The sequence below is a fragment of the Merops nubicus genome, unplaced genomic scaffold (genome assembly GCF_000691845.1).
Source record: "Merops nubicus isolate BGI_N331 unplaced genomic scaffold, ASM69184v1 scaffold5307, whole genome shotgun sequence".
NCBI lineage: Eukaryota > Metazoa > Chordata > Aves > Coraciiformes > Meropidae > Merops > Merops nubicus.
In genome coordinates, this window is record NW_008618238.1 from 1,066 (window position 1) to 18,258 (window position 17,193).

General features: G+C 36.5%; 1 protein-coding gene across 1 annotated transcript in view; it reads right to left on the bottom strand.

Annotated features, from left to right (window-relative positions):
* Positions 1 to 329: 329 nt before the first annotated feature.
* Positions 330 to 17,193, bottom strand: part of ATR (ATR serine/threonine kinase) — a gene marked incomplete at its 5' end in the record, with an annotated part of 41,377 nt that continues 24,513 nt past the window's right edge. Inside the window, 18 exon segments of the mRNA XM_008943372.1 lie at positions 330 to 583; positions 3,494 to 3,599; positions 3,776 to 3,927; positions 4,814 to 4,967; positions 5,099 to 5,255; positions 6,109 to 6,259; positions 6,980 to 7,123; positions 7,431 to 7,631; positions 8,217 to 8,351; positions 9,070 to 9,302; positions 10,429 to 10,526; positions 10,980 to 11,122; positions 13,097 to 13,276; positions 13,709 to 13,868; positions 14,252 to 14,428; positions 15,710 to 15,887; positions 16,300 to 16,391; positions 16,981 to 17,072. Coding sequence (XP_008941620.1) covers positions 410 to 583; positions 3,494 to 3,599; positions 3,776 to 3,927; positions 4,814 to 4,967; positions 5,099 to 5,255; positions 6,109 to 6,259; positions 6,980 to 7,123; positions 7,431 to 7,631; positions 8,217 to 8,351; positions 9,070 to 9,302; positions 10,429 to 10,526; positions 10,980 to 11,122; positions 13,097 to 13,276; positions 13,709 to 13,868; positions 14,252 to 14,428; positions 15,710 to 15,887; positions 16,300 to 16,391; positions 16,981 to 17,072 — 2,727 coding nt within the window.

A 17,193-nucleotide genomic window follows, 5' to 3' on the forward strand; every position in this document is an offset into this window, starting at 1 on the left:
ACATCAAATCAGTATAAAACTTTAATGTAAAATTTTCTAATCTACCAGTAAACTGAATAAGAAAAATATTTTCAAAAATGTACAGTACTTTATAAAGTTAGAGAATATTTTTTCCAACATTGTGAAAATTTTTCATACGGAGCATGAAACTTGCAGAGACTTGCAGTCTCACTTTTAAGCAGTTCCTACCTGTGCCTTCTACATGTATACAAAACATAAGCCCTAACACCTTATACATCTGCCAAGTGTAGTCATAACATTCTACATAGGCTTGGTATTGATCTTAAGACTGTTCTGCTGCTTGCAATCAGAAATTAACAGAAGCAATTAGTTATCACTGATTAAAGCCTTCTCAAGAATATTACAACTACATCACTTGTGAATGGTATTGTTCCAAAGTGAATGGATTTCACATATATGGAGCCCAGCCCATGTACATCTGGCAGAGCAGGTTATCATCACTTGCTTCTTGAATCAGGTAATGAACATGCCCTTCAATAGATAAGGGTAATCCTTTTATTCTGTTTCTGGTCTTAATGACACCTTGCAGCCGCTGTTCTATATCAAGGACATGGGTTTTGGCCTAGAAACAAAGAAAAAGGGAAAAAGAATTAATATTGCTACTATCTATGAACTTACACTTCTTAAAATAAAAAAAAAAATATTTACTAGTATGTGTTTGAAATCTGTATGCTAATTTAATACAAAATCCAGACATCTATGCCAGTTACTTTGAAAATACAGAACACTCAATTTTAAAAATCATTCTTTAAAATGGACAGATTGTTGGTCAAGTCATAATTTTGCCTTACATTTTTACAGATAAAACTTATCAGAGAAGACTGGAAAAGCTATGCAAATGTATCTGAAAATGTTAGAACACTTTTTTTTTTCATACAGTTATTTTCAAATGCAAATTTTTTGCAGTCTTTTTCTTGGAATTTTGGATAAAGAAGATAACTAGTCTTGAACATTTAGACCAAAATTATGAACAACTCAAAATAAGCTGTTCTGAGGCCCACTAATGTAGCTACTTAATACTAATTGTACTCGCACATTTTCTTTTAAAGCTCAAACGTAACATTGGCACCTATCCAGAAAAAAGTTAACATATGTAGCTATGTGGGTGGTCCTGTAAATAAAAGGAAGGTTATGTAGACAAAGCCTGGTCAGTAACTGTTTGAATACTAGGAGATTTTCTATGCTCAAATAACTCAGTTAAGTTCTTTCTTGTGATACAGCTTCAGTACTGTAGTTTGTCCCTCCCTTAGTTGTGTTGTTTGTTGGCACTCCCTACGTCTTATCTGCTATTACACATATTTATTTTCATTAAATATTCCTTTTAAAGCAGAAAAAGACAAATCAGAGCTTTTGCAAAGGGGGAAGAGAATAAATATTAAAGGTTGTGCAAGCTATAGTTTGGATGAACAAGATAGTATTTATCAGCAGCTACAAAAGAAACAGTATATATGAAACCCTAAATTTAACCAAGTGTTCCCTGATATGTAATAAGGCACGTGTTTATTCAGCAATAAACATCCACTCATGCAGAGCACAAAAATACACATGGAAATTACTCTAGATATTACCATCACTGTAAATCTGGAAGACTGTGCAACAGTGAGAGTAAAGGGCAGCAAGAGCTTCATCTCTTCTACTGCTTCTGTTGATCACAGAATCATAGAATGTTTTAGGCTGGAAGGGATCTCTATTAATCATCTGGTCTGACCTCCCTACACAAGCAGGGACATCTCTACCTAGGTCAGGTCCCTCAGAGCCCCATCAGGGCTGACCTTGAATGATTCCAGGAATGGGGCCTCCACCACCTCTCTGGGTAACCCATTCCAGTGATCTATAACCCTTATGTTAAAGAACTTTTTTGTAATATCCAGTCTAGATCTATCCTTTCCTAGTTTAAAACCATTACTCCTTGTCCTGTCATTACAAAGCCTTTTGAATAGACCTTCCACCACCTTCATGTAAGCCCCCTTCCAGTACTGGAAGGTCAGTAAAAGGTCCCCCTGGAGCCTTCTCTTCTCCAGGCTGAACAGCCCCATCTCCCTCAGCCTGTCTTCATATGAGAGGTGCTCTAATCCCCTGATCATTTTGGTGGCCCTCCTCTGCACTCCTCCAACATGTTTACATCTGTCTTTTGCTGGGAGCTCCAGGAGGACTGCACACAGGGCTCCAGGTGAGGTCTCACCAGGGCAGAGCAGAGGGGCAGAATCTCCTCTCTTGATCTGCTGGCCACAGTCTTTTGATGCAGTCCGGGATGTGATTTGCTCTCTGAGCTGCAATTGCACATTGGTGGCTCATGTCCAGTTTTTCATCCACCAGCACTCCCAAGTCCTTTTCCACAGGCCTGCTCTCCAGTAAACCCTCTCCCAGCCTATACTGGTAGTGCTGGTTACCCCAGCCCAGGTGCAGGGCCCTGCACTTGGCCTTGTTGAACCTCATAAAAGTTCACCTGGTCCCACCTCTGCAGCCTATCCAGGTCCTTTGGATGGCATCCCCTCCCTCTGACATATCAACTGCACCTCCCAGCTCTGCAGAGTTGCTGAAGGTGCACTCAATGTCACTGTCAATATAATTAATGAAGATATTAAACAACACTAGTCCCAGCACAGACCCCTGAGGGACAACATTCATCACCTTCCTCCATCTGGACATCAAGCCATTGACCATCACTCTCTGGATGTGACCATCCATCCAGTTTGTTATCCCCTGAACAGTCCACCCATCGAACCCGTTATCCCCCAGTTTAGAGATTAGGATGTTGTGGGGGGCAGTGTCAAAGGCCTTGCAGAAGTCCAAACAAATGACATCCATAGGTCTTCCCTTGTCAACTGATGCTGTCACTTCATTATAGAAGGCCACTAGGTTGGTCAGGCAGGACTTGCCCCTCTTAAATCCAGGCTGACTACCTAGGATTACCTCCCTGTCCTCCATGTGCATGTCTTCTAGGAGGATCTGTTCCAAGACCTTCCCAGGCACGGAGGTGAGGTGGACAGGCTGGTAGTTCTCAGGGTCTTCTTTTTACCCTTTTTCAAGATGGGCACGATGTCACCCTTTTTCCAGTCACTAGGGACTTCACCTGACTGCCATGACTTCACAAATATTATGGAGAGTGGCTCAGCAACTGCATCAGCCAATTTCTTCATTTCTCTGGGATGTACCTCATCAGGTCCCATGGACGTATTATGTTCAGGACTTATTTGATGGTGTCCTTTGTTTACTTAAACTAGTATCAGAATTATAGTCTCTATTTTGTTTGGTTCTTTATTAGACAAATTACATTTTCTATCAATGAAAATAGTCTCTTTGTAGATAAAAACTACAAATACAGAGGTAATCAAGAAGAAACAACCAAAGGAATTTTTAAATTAAATAAAAAAATGAGGCAGTTAAAGTTTCAGCTGGAAAATATCTAACTTGCAACCATAACAGACTTCTGACATTTGAATACCTTATGCTGTGCTGTTTTTGAACTAACCTTTTCATTGACAACTTCTCCAGTTTCGTTCACCTGTGCTTTTGTATTCCCTTTAACAGGTTTACTCCATTCCACAAGAGGATCGTGGAGAAAAGTCTTTAAGACACTAAATAAATCAAAAATACATAAAAAAAGGGATAAGATACATGCAATATGTTTACTTTTCACAACAAGAACACTGACAGGAGTCTAAAGGCTGGTATGGATATATTGACCAGAAGTCACTATTTCAGAGATTTACAGACATCTTTTTCAGAGTTTGCAGCAAAGCAGTTGCTGTACCTCATGAGAGGCTCCCTCTGGTCACGCATAAGCCTCATGGTGACTTCGCAGGCTCTCCGGAAGAGGCCTTCTGTTCCCATCGGACCCATGCCGTTCACCATGTTGTGAGTGAGGCGAAAAGGAACGATCTCTGGAACCTCAAAAGTTTCTCCCTTTATATTGATAAAAAAAAAAGTAGTCCCTAAGTATTTTAAGCATTATTTTAATAAAGGATATAATTTGTATTGTTTTTTCTTTCCCCCATCTTTGTCAGTCACAGTTTCCTAGCTCACAAGAGCTGTTTGCTCAGATCACAGTCATCCTCAGCTTTTAACAGGAAATTACAGTGAATAAAGGATACCAGTGTCCAAATAATCTGTTTTCCCATTTTAACACACTAATACAGGGTATAAAATTTTGTTCTAAATATATATTGGTGCTATGTAGTCTCATGCAAAATAATACTGTTTCTTTTATAATATAAAACTTAGCCTAAGCACAATTTTTTTTTTAATGTGAGGGTTACATAGGACAATTTAGGCTTACTAAAAAAATGCAGGAGAAATAAACTAATAATCTCTACCTCACTGATCTGAATTAATAAAGGGCACTTCTACAAAAAACACCTTTTTACAGAAACACCAAAATTACTTATTTTTACAGAACATTTGGATTTTTTGTGCTAAATTTGTATGAGAACACCAAAGAAACTCTTCACAGCAGCAGAATTCTGAATACAGCAATTACAGCTTTGTTTGACTGGTGGTAGTAGAGAAAGGAGAGACAAAATAGAAACACTGAAATTTGGGCAATTTTCAGCATATCCAAATCAGTTTATCTGATACTGGCTGAATCAAAAAGCTGGCTTTCATTAATGCAGTATATGGAACAACCACATACTCTTTACATATCCCCAACGGCTTGTTGGGTATAAATAAGAAACAGAGAAAACATTAACATATCTGTTAAAGTAAAAAAAAGTGGAAAAACTGCAAACCAGTACAAATGTATAGCTTGGATGTAAAATGAAGAGAATGTTCAGCAAGTGGCACTGCTCACCTTATTGAAGAGGCAGTTGAAATCCACGTGGACACACTCACCAGTCAAGGAGTCGAACAGGATGTTCTCACCATGACGGTCTCCTAGGCCAAGTATGTAACCGACCATTGACATAACTGCCACAGAGCGACAATAGGCTGACCTACTGTTGTACCTGTGGAAGTAAGAACCAGACATATCTCTGTCACTTCTTGGGGTTAACTGTCTCTATTCAGTAGTGTCATTAATGATTATCAAAATACACCACACAGATGTTCTTGATCTAGCCCAGTCCTAGCCACTCACCATGAAGTAGGATCAGGAAACGTTCTAAGAAACCATTCATGGAAGAGAGGGGGATGACGAGGCAGAAGGACTTCTTTGAACATCTTCAGCTTTTCAGACAAAGGTGCTGACTTGGGAAGCATATGCTGACGCAATTCTTTTCCAGTCATGTAGATCCCTGTAATAGACCTCAGTTAGGCAAAAGAAATACCCAAATATAAAGCCTTATACATACTGTAACAATATAGTTTTTTAGAGAAGGGAAACATGTCCATAAAGTTGAAATAAATCAACAAACGGAAAATAACCCATCAAACATCTTGCTGGTGGGATACTGAAAGTAAACTAAAAAAATCCTGTTAACTGAAAGAAAAGACCTGGCAAACACAAATGCACAAAACCAACCCACCTTCACAAAGCCATTCATGCTATAGAGCTAAGAGGTTTGGGGTTCCAAATTCTCAGACACCTGTACACATACAGGTAATGTGTGAAATTTCCCCCCAAAATGTATTGCATTGACCAGAAAGTTGCTTTGTTAACAAGAAATTAAAAAGAAATCAAATTATTTCACTGGAAAGTTGCTGTGCCCTCAACCTTGATTCAATTATAAATTGTTTTCATTATCTCACACAGATGTAACAAATGAAAAATATCAGATAAAATGTAAAGAAAAAGTTCAGGATTTTTCCATTATTCAGTGCTGCACATATATTCCCATGCTGCTGGCACTGCTACTGAAATGGTTTACATCACTGCATAAAATAATGTATTAAGCTGACTATAATATCAGTTCTCCTAAGAAACTTGTTTGTTGCAATTTTCTTTCATTTAAGAGTGAAAGTCCACCACATGAGTAATAATACATTGCAGATCAATTATTGCAGATTAAAAATACATGTGACTGCATCTTCCTAGAATTTATTCTGATCCTTTCTGTTTACTAATTAATATAAACTAATTTACTAATTAAGATACAAACCCTTTAAAAATAGAATAAAATACTGCTGTAGTTTAATATATTTCTTTACCTTTCTCCTTATAAAGTTTTATCAGGATATTTCTTAAACCAGCAGTATTGTTCACCCATTCAATTATGCCACATTCATCATTTAAAGGGATAACTGCATAGGTTCGAATATGGAGCTCTCGCCTGCGTGACTCTGCATCTTTTCTTAAGCACTGTGGACAAAGGAAAAATGAGATGGACAGATAGCACAGGCAGTATCAAAATGGATCAATAATTTTAACTATTCCATCTACATCTGTTTTCCAATCACATGAGCTAGAATTTAAAATTCTAAGATGCACTGCCTGCAGATGCAAGGGAAATGGTCTGTTCTCCAAAATAAGTTAGAAAAGAGTTTTGCAATAAAATAGTCAAACTGCATAAGTTGTACACAGCTTAAATACCTTAAAAGAAGTATTTGAAAAAAGTGATTTAGTGTTTCAGAGATGCTATCGTTTGCTTTAACCTTAAGTTTATTGACAAGAAGCAAACCATAACTAAATTAAGAAGTATGACAATGCTTTTAGTATTAGAAAATTAATTTACCTATTTATCATTTTAGAATACCAGAAAATCCTGAATAAGAAATATGAAGCATGACAGCACAAAGTTGGCAGCTATCAATTTACCGTAAATCACCATTTCTGTATATTTTTGCCAGAACAGGCAGTTGTTTTGGTAGATTTTGTTATTGTTTTCACAAGCGTGTAAGAAGTTAGATGTTACCATTTGCTATTGACTTCTGCTGACATAAGCCACAGTACAACAGTTTACTTTTCATCCAGTCAGCGTTATCTCAAGATAAGTTGGCTTTTTTTTTTTGTTAGATACTTCAGCATTTTCTTCTGGTCAATAAGTATCATGCATCTGATTTTTATTTTAACTCATCAAACCTTATTAATAAGGGAGTTGAATTCCATGAGCCGACAGTCTTTTCTAAGATCATCTTTTGGCTTGCACATCATAATGTAGGATTTCCCATCTGAACCTTTTAAGGTGATCTTTTTAGGCTTTTGAAGTGAGGCAAGAATTTCAACCTAAGGAAAAAATGATATTCTTTATTAATACCTGTATCAGATCATACAAAATAAAGTGTTTAACTGTGATAAAGCACTGCAACATCAGCAGTTCTGTGGTGCTATGGCACATTTATTTGAGGCCAAAACTTTATTTAAGTACCAAGAGGCTGTATCTGTCTTGGGTTGCTATGACAAAAGCCACTCAGTTTCCATGAAAGTAGTTATGAACTACTTACTACCCCTACTTACTGCTAGAAAACCACGACACTTGCACCTACATTTGTTCAATATGAAGTTTAAAATGAGATACCAACTAGAGGCTTACCGTATCATCAAAGCCTGCAATGTAGGCCCAGCATCCAGGAAAAGGGTCATGGCTGGCATGTGTACCAGGAGTGGAAGGAAGAGTTGGTATCATCACAGATTGTAAGGGAATGAGAATTTCACTAAATGTCTGCTCTTCTACTAATCTCTTGAGTGTTTTGAAATGAATGGCCATGTTTAATGTCGAGTTGTTCCCATCAACCTTGAAAAAAAAGTTGTTAGAAAGTTAACAATAAACACTTAAAATATTATTGCTATTTCACATTAACTATTTAATAGAATAATGAATGCTTACAGTAACAAGAAAAATGGCAATTTTGCATTTCAAAAGAAATGGGAGTTGTCAGAAGTAAATGTATCTGGCCTTTATGGCACATGTATTTTTCACTCTAAATACAGAATCATGAAAAAATTGACTTAATTTTATACTTTTATTATCAAGTTAATTTGTTCAAGAAGACATGACCAGCCTGTTTTTATACTAAAACTGTGAAAGTCACTGGGCAAGAATCATTCATGAAAGCACAAAACAATGTAAAGCCCACACACTGTGAAATATACCATTATGTACTGAAATACTTTACAACACGCTCAATTTAATGCTGTTTTCCACGTTTTGAATATTTTGGTTAAGTAAAAAAATCCCAACCTTTTACATGTTAGTGTAGTTTTTGTTAAATGGCAGTAATGTAATGAATTTGCTATAGAAAGCTATCAGATGAAGCTTTTGTATAAAGTTTTTGAATAATCCTTTCATATGCATTAATTTGTTTATTTTGGTAAGTACCGGTTTGTTGCATAGTTCTAACAGCTTATCTGTAAGGCGTGTTGCATCTCCAATAAATTTTGCCAGAGATTCCTTCATGTGAATAGCTTTGTTTAGAATTTCCTTACATCTATTGACACGCGTAGGGTAAGAGGACTGAAAAAAAAGAAAGTTAAAATTTATTAAGTAACAGTCAAATCAATTACAGAATGCTAAAAAAAAAAAACAAAAAAGCCAAGCCCACAGTAATATATTCTTTTATCTACTTATTTCTTGTCATATTTAACATCTGGAGAAGGATGTTCTCCAGAAATCTAGTACCTGAGCAAGTACTAAAGTGGTATGGATAAACATATATAAACTGCCATATTCTTGAATATGCCCCACGCTTTCCACTTTGCTTCAGAATGACCTTACTACCAGGTAAGCATGAGGACCAAGTGGTATATTTATCTCATTTTACTCAAGGCACAGAATTGATTATTTGATTGTAAAACTGGAAGTACCATTACAATCACTGAAACTGACAAAGTCTTTTGTCCAAAACTACCTGATTCCTCAGCTATTTGTTATTCAAATTTCCTAATACATCATACAAGTCAGGATGCAAGTTAGCATTCTAATTTGGAACACTGAAACTCTAATATCTAGCATTTTAATTTGGAACATTTAAACTGTAATATCTGAACTTCAGACTGCAATAAAATAATTTGCAGTGATAGCATTGATACCCTGCTCCATAACACTGTATCACAGAAACTGAAACTCTCAATTCCTTCTTATCATCTTAAAGTAAAATAGGTTATAGTCACATGTCTCTCTGATGAAAAGTTTTACATACTTAATAAATGTGTAGCTAGACTTATCAAGGTACCTTGGACACAGCAGTCATCATCCACATTGCTTGCTGTGGATAGGCTAAAAACACTTTTGCCACGATCACCATCAGAACTGCGAAGACTTCATCGTGAGAGTGGCAGATTCGGGAGATCAGCTGAGAAAAAGCTGTCAGGAACTGGTATGGTGCCAGGTGATTTGTGTGCTCTGTGATCACCTTGTTTATTTTGGCTAAGTCATTTTTCATCTGAACGCGTTCCGAACGACTAGCTGAAAAACAGAGGACACAATTTTGTTCCTTTTTTTTCCCCATCACAAATGTAGTCATTTAAATCAAGCCTACAGAAATGTATTTTGTTGGTAAATTTCACAAGCCAAAAAAACTCAAGGAAAATTTCCTACTCTAAAGTTCTTGTTTACATAGCATACAATGACTTATAACATATGCTATTTAACCAGCCAAAATAGCAGGAAATAAATAAGTACAGACAACAGGAACATGGAACAGACATGTTTATGTTGTTCATATTAGAAAAGCTCTTCTGACACTCTTAAAATAAAATATCTATTACTCCTCTAAAGTGACTCAATGGCATAAAAAAAAAGAAACACTGCACGTATCTCCTCAGAAAAAAGATTCCAATGCTCTTTAGTGGAGAAAAAATTAAGAAAGTCTTTACAAGGGATGAAATTAGCACATCTGCTCCTATCTCTACTGCCCCTCAGGATGCTGCATGAGTAGCACACCAACACATAAAGCACCATCTCATGTGCCTGCAGCCAAGTTCAGTTGACCTAAGTGTATAGAACCAGGTCAAGATCAAGCCACAATTGTCTGCTTCATCCCAGACCTGCAGGCAATATTTATAATTTTCATTTGTACAAGTATCTCCCACCCAAAATGCATCTATGGTAGTAGCTTCACATGCCTCAATGCTGCCTACAGGGTTTGGGTTTTTTTCCCCGCTCATTTAAATTTCAGTTAAATTCTTTCAGTTACTGGAAGCAAGACAAACTGGGAAAAAGCCCCAAAGCCTAATACTTAACTTTAGCAAGAGTATACAAAATTGCTGTTTGTTCATGAGGCAACTCAGAAGTGGTGATGGGTGGCATGCAAGCACCTTCCTTAAATCTGTTTATTGACTTAAGATACCCAAAGAACAACGTTATCCCATTCTATATTTAAAATAAAATTCTGGAGGGTTTATTTAAAAGTACTTAATACTCTCCTGTATATTAACATCCTGTAATTTAAAAGAACAATAGTACTTTCTTGTTTCCATATATTCTTAGGCAATAAGTCTAAACAAAGAACTGTAAACATACTTCATTGTGCTTTCAATCATATATTCAGAAGTATGACACGGGAAACATTTACTGGGAAAAAATGTTCTACCTTTATCCCATTCATATGCTTTTGCTCCAAAATCCAGCCACAAAGATAGCATTCTTGGCATGGACTGATAGATGAATTGGTTTCCATACTGCAGAGACCTGTGATTACATGTTTAAATCACAGCATGTTAATGACACATATTATAAGCATTAATTTTACATCCTTAATTGATTCAAGTTCTGTCCCAGACTTCAGAACTTTATGTTCAGCATTTTAATGCATCTGCAACAACAGAAAGCTTACTAATACAAAAAAAGTTTTGGTTTTATTAAGCAAAGCAAAACTGCAGATTAAATAATTGTTTTACGCGAGACAGACAATTGCTTAGTGAGAAGGCAGAACTAAAATTAATCAGATATGAAAACAAAAAGGAAGCATGCAGTGTTTTGTTCTACAATATTGCATAAAAATATGAGTCTGTCTGAATTGTCAAAAGAGAATATTTTCCTATAAAATGATGGGTGGGGATTTTTGTTTCTTTTCTTTCCAGTTTTATAATAATAATAATGATCCTTCTATAGAAATTAAGAGAAGTTTCCCTAGGGTCTAACCTTCCAAAATGATGAACTATGTATCTAATCATATCTCCTTGTTTTTCCATCTTGTTGTCAGTTACCATTGGCATTAATTTATCATAGTATTTAGCAAGATAAAAATGTCCATCTTCCCATTCTGGCAAGAAAACTGTAACATCCTGCAACACAATAAAGAAACAAGAATCTTGTGTTAGTTACCTTTGTACAAAGTATGTGCAGAGAAGATTTAGCTGTGACTCTGTAACTCAAAAAAACTGTAAATATTGCCCCAAGAGAATTGCCTGTACAAACTATAAGTCTGTTCTTAAAATACCCTTTGGAAATGGAGACATTCAAGACAGGAGGATACAGGATGTTGAAATAAGCAATGAACACTCTTAGCTATAGTCAAGGCTCATGCTCACATGCTTGTCCCCCACCAAGGTCAAATAGGTCACCTACTGGTGCAGAATGTGTGATGAACAGCTACTCGTTTACGCACTGAGCCCCATAACTTGGGCAAGATGAAGATAAACTGCTTTGTGTTGTCAGAGCCCCTGCGAACTGTGTGATTAACGCAGAACGGGCAGACAGGAGGGACTGGAACCTCTGAAACCTCTTGATAAGATGGGCGCCTGTCAAGGTTGACAGGAACCGTTTGGTACAACAGCCTGTTCCTGCAAAAGCAATGGACACTGCGTGCTCTCAGAACAAAGGTAAGAAGTTCAACCCTCAGGAAGACTTGGGGCCTTCATCCTGGAGACCCCGGCCTGCAAACACCTGGAAGCAAAGCGCAGGGGCAAGGGGGTGGACACTTATGATAATGAGTTTCCAGAAATAATTACAATGTTCCCACCTATTCTTGTGAAACCCATTGACTGTGTATGATTTTACCCCATGTAATCCTCATTGTCTGTCCCCTCAGTGTGCGAGCTTGGGGGAGCGATCCCCCTTGCACCCGGCGCCGTAACCCATAATAAACACACCTGCTTTGTAGCCCTCCCAGAGTTACACAGTTTGTTTCCGCATGTCAACGTCTCAAGCAGGAAAGATCATAGGTTTATATTTAAAAATATTTTAACCAAGTTCCAGATCCTAACAAACTCAATACGGGGTTTATTTTAGTTTTTTGAAATGTGAAACAGCAGGATGTTAATGGTTGGACTCCATGACCTCAAACATCCTTTCCAACCTAACCAATTCTATGTTTCTTGCATTTCTGTTTTCCTTGTAAATAATTGTGTTTAAAAGAAAAACAAAAAATTGTGTGACACATATTAGAAAAGAAGTAACCTAGCAAGTGGCACATCCATTCTCTAATAACACCATTTTGTTTCCAGTGCCAATATTTAGAGAGTAGAGAATTCTAAACATTAGTAGTTTAATATAATCCACCAACGTTTCAAGATTTTCCATTATTTCAACCTTCATTTGATTTGATAGGTTCCATACATTTTTCTCTAAATTACTGTTAGATGTATTTTAATTAGTAAGACAGTAGTAAGTACTAACATTATCAAATGCCAAAACTTGGCTAGAAGACATACTGCTTTTAAGGAAGCATAAAGATCTGCATCTGCTACTGGTTTGATAGGCAATTATTAACCAATGCCAAAAGAGTAGTTCAGTGGCATAGCAAGACGAAGCAGTGTAGTGCTGTATTGTTGAAGAATCACACACATTACCCATTTTCATAGTTCGTCAGAGATTGTAAGCATATTTAAAAGACAGTTATAAGTCACCACCAGAAAAAGAAGTAACACTGAAGAGTAGTGCAATGTGATGACAAGTTATCTCACTACCTATTTAGAGTTGCCCCTGTTTTAGTGAGGAATTCTAGTTTGTGCATGAGTAAGAAAAAAGCTTCTGTAGATTGCTTTTTACTTTAAAAGAGTTATATTAGATATTCTTAGCTCCCACTGTTGGGAACTGTAGACTTTCTCTGTAAAGATAATTCAGCTAGCTAAATATTGACAAGAACTACTTCCCTCCTACACATTGATATCCCATTTAATATCACTGCTGTTACCATTGTTTGATATCACCAGGAGCATAATGATAGACTTACTTAAGGGATATATTATTGGTACTGTTGTTAATATTATCATTATTATATAAAACTCTTGCCTTATAATACTAATATATCAAATTACCTTATACTTTTTCATAACTGCATTGCTTTCAAAGTTAGCGGTTTCTTCCATGAATCTGCCTACTAGCAGCATTGCCTGACCATGGATGAGCTGATTTTTGCTACTGCACGGTGCTTTATTTTCAGGGAAACATAACTCAACCCCCTTCTGGAGGACAATGAGAGCTTGATGAACCTCACCCTAAGGAAAAGAGGAAAACATTTTACATACATTAAATAAGAGAAATGTAAAACTTCTGTGAAGTTGTTAAGGCAAAGCTATGTCTCTGAGTATATTCTAGACCAGTCTGGTTGTAGCACCTGAGTATTATGGACTTCAAATGTTTCTTACATACCCTTGTTATCTCAGCACTGTTTTCCCTTTAAGTTTACCACAACTGCTCCCATCTTTGCTACCTAATTCTATTAGGATACAAATTAAGAAAGGGCCTACAATTAAGATAATTTTAAATTTGCCTGAGCTGCTTTAAGAGAGGAGAGTAAACCACCAGTTTTACATATAGCTGCCAGAAAATCCAATGGATACAGAAAAAAGCTGCCTAGCAGTTGGAGTTGGAAGTGATTATGTGATTTTTTTTTTTTCCCTAAAGAAAACTGGAGATTATTTCATTACCTTGGACCAGAGCCACTTTGCTCTTTCTATGTAAAGTTCTGAGGGCATGGACTCCCCAGCATTCAGGAGCGCGTTGTAGGCAGTCTGGTGGTGACCAGCTTTCCTCGCAACTCTGGCGCTCTGCAGCCAGCACTGACCAACGAGCTCACTGTAATCCTGGCTGCAGAAATATTTTTGCAGAAAACAAAAAACTTCAGTCATGAATGCTGCTTTACAATATGAAGTAAATATCACAATGTCTTGAAACACAAAATTTCTCAGTAAGCTATATACTACATAGCAATAACTTAAAATTATTTGTAATATGTCTGTTCCACATTTTTCTGTTTAGGCCTAGAAACAAGTATTGTTTCCCCTGTCTCTCCCTCATCTTTCCTACAGACACCCCTTTTCCTTTCTGTTTTGAAGAAACAATACTGCACATGACTGCTCTTCTCTACAACAAATTTTTACGAAGTTTTATCTTCTCTCATCTAACACACACATGGAAAACCAGAGTATTACTGAGAATACAACTTAGACAAGAAATAGTCATGTTCTCACCTTTTACTGAGGCTAAGCAAAGCCCTTCTCAGTGCTAAAATGGGTTCTTTTGCTCTGTAAGAGTTTTGGGTCATTTCAATACGAGCACACCAATTCAGAGAATCTTTTCCATGGTGACCATCTGGTTGCTGAAACATTGGTCCAATACTATGTTCCAACTCACACAGCATATGTAACCTGTGTCAGCAAAATCAGAAAAAAATTGTTGAAAATTGGTTGCTGTTTGAGATATATGGAAGTTTGAGAAAGCTTTTGCCATTTTCTTTCTAAAAGCTGGCCATGAAAGTAACTTCAAATAGTAGGAATGTGGCAAAACCAAACACACAAAATAAAAGATTTGTACACTGATTATTTTTTCACTATTCCTTTGCCAAGCTGCTGAACACAGAGACAATGAAGATCACTTGGAGAGGACGTTAATCCTTAGAAAGTGTACTCTAGCCATTATTTTAGAAATAATTCTTGCAAAAGTCTCCTATTTTCAACATATACAATTTTAGAGGCAGTAGATCATCTGTACTTAAACATATCCTTTACAATAAATTCATTCATTTATTTAAAAATACCATTATTATTAGCTGTTACTGTGAAGTTGCAAAGCTAAAGACTGATAAACACCGAAGTTCTCAATGGCAGAGCCTAAGGGCAGTGGCTAGATCTGACAGAGAAAGTGACTGTTTGAAAGCCCTGGATAAACTAGGGCTAAGTTTAGCCCTAATGGCTAAAGAGAACCATTTTGAAATCCTTCTTTCTCTATACTAAAACTCCATTTCCTAAACAAAATAGCACTGGAAAAATTACCAACACAAAATAGAATACAGAAGTAATTAAGAAATACATACTTCAGCAGGCCAGTTTTATGCAGTATCTTACCATAAGGATGTATTTACAGCACAGAGAAGTATTAAGACTTTTTGATATGGAAAAAAAAAAAAAATGCTACTCACTTTACAGTCTACTACAGCCAACTTCAAAGTTTACTAAAAAAGAAAAACTACTGAAAGGGATGGGGTTTTCAATTCCTACTGCTCTTTGTTAATAAAAGAAGGGAGTGCTTTTAGGTCACCATACAGTTTAAAAGCCATGCTTTTAATGGAGTCAAATTAATGCAGTTGCTGGCCTATATGTACTACTTTAAGCATGGGATTAAACCATTAATTTTTATTATCTGACATTTACATAAACTAGCTTGCTTATTTTGAAAGACTCTACCAAACACTTTTATTGTAAATATTCTTCATGGGGGATAAAGATAAATTTCCTGTTAAATAAAGGCTTCCAGTTGGATGACTTTGGTTTGGTGGGTGTTTTTTTTTTTTTTTTTGGGAGGGGGATAGGAGGAGAAGAAAAAGAGGCAGCACATCGCTACCATCTACTGTAGAAATGGAAAATTCTTGCTGCTGCATACTTGATTATGTGATTTCCAGATCTGAAAATAGTGACATGAAAATCAGAAACCTGATAATGTGCTCGTATCCTCGCTGATAGGATCCTCTCTCAAAGCTTGCTGCTGACAGGGGTACAATCTGTTCTGCCCGAACAACCTTCAGTGTTTCATAGAACGCTGCTTCGTTTTTCTTCTTGGCTGATAATAACAAATGTCCTAGTCTGACACTCCAAGTAGTGGACTTCACATCTTTGGGGGGGAGAAAAGAGCCTCAAACTCTGTCTCTTTAAGCAGCTTAATCTGAACATGCTAACATGTCTTAATGTACTACTGGAAAAATAACTTTTTCACAGAGCTAAATAAATGAATTCTAAAGATACTGTAGAATTGCACCCCAGAATCCAGACTCCCAAACAAAGCTAGAAAAAAATCCAGCCCTACACGCACTGAATAGAAATTCAAACTATTCAAAGTCTACAAAGTCTACAATCAAATTCATTTACAAAAATCTAGAAGACTGCCAGAACCAACCTTCCCCTCAGTAAAACTCAAGACTAAAAAATTACAATTGCTATCCTTTGATTCAAGATGATTAGACTAAAACATATACTTCTTCAGAAAGGCAAGCAAGTATTCATATTTTGGTACCAAGATAACTTACCTGAAGCCAAATAATTTTCCAGTAAATCCCACTGGGACAGTTTCCAGGCTGCTTCTACTCTGTAGGTGTTCAACTCTGAAATCCATTCAGACCTACCAGAAGAAAACAAAGGCAATAAAAGTTTGTGCTGAACTAAATTTTTGTTTTTCTTTCCCCCACTCTGTATGTTAGACCTACATTATATAAGCAAATATTCTTAATATAAAACCTCTTTTTCTTGAAAAGAAGCAAGGTAAGCTTTCTTCTAATAAAATTCAATAAAACCAGAGGATATGCATTGATAATAAATTAAGAACTGTACAACACAAGCTCACAAATTTGATTTCCAAGTACGGTATTTAACTTAAATGTGGCACATTTTAAAAATTTCCATCTTCCAATCCATACTAGGCTTCAGAACAGCTATGGAACCACCAAGAAAATGAATGACCCTATTTAAGAAATTAAAGCACCTATCAACACCGCACTCAGTGCAGATAAGAAGTGCTAATATTTCTAGAAGTCTTGAAATAAATAACTTACAGACAAAGCATTTAAAGTTTTCTAGCTTCACACTGCTAACTGGGTATGCTTGATAAGCTTCAAATACTTGATAATGTGCAAAAATGCATGTTGAGGCACAGGTGTAACACAAGAGTTTCATATTGCTCAAACAAATATTGTACTACATGCTTACGGTACCTGTTTGCAAGCACTCCATTGACCTGAGTAATTACAGTAGATAACTGACCGAGGCCTAACATGGACTTCACTACACCATGATAGTGGATGATCTAGAAACAGAGGGGGAAAAAATAATTAATAAAATGTAAAAACCATGCACCTATATCAATGAAATTCATGGCATTTTGAAGGAGGAAATACGTCCATTTGGATGCTTTTTATAATATGGAA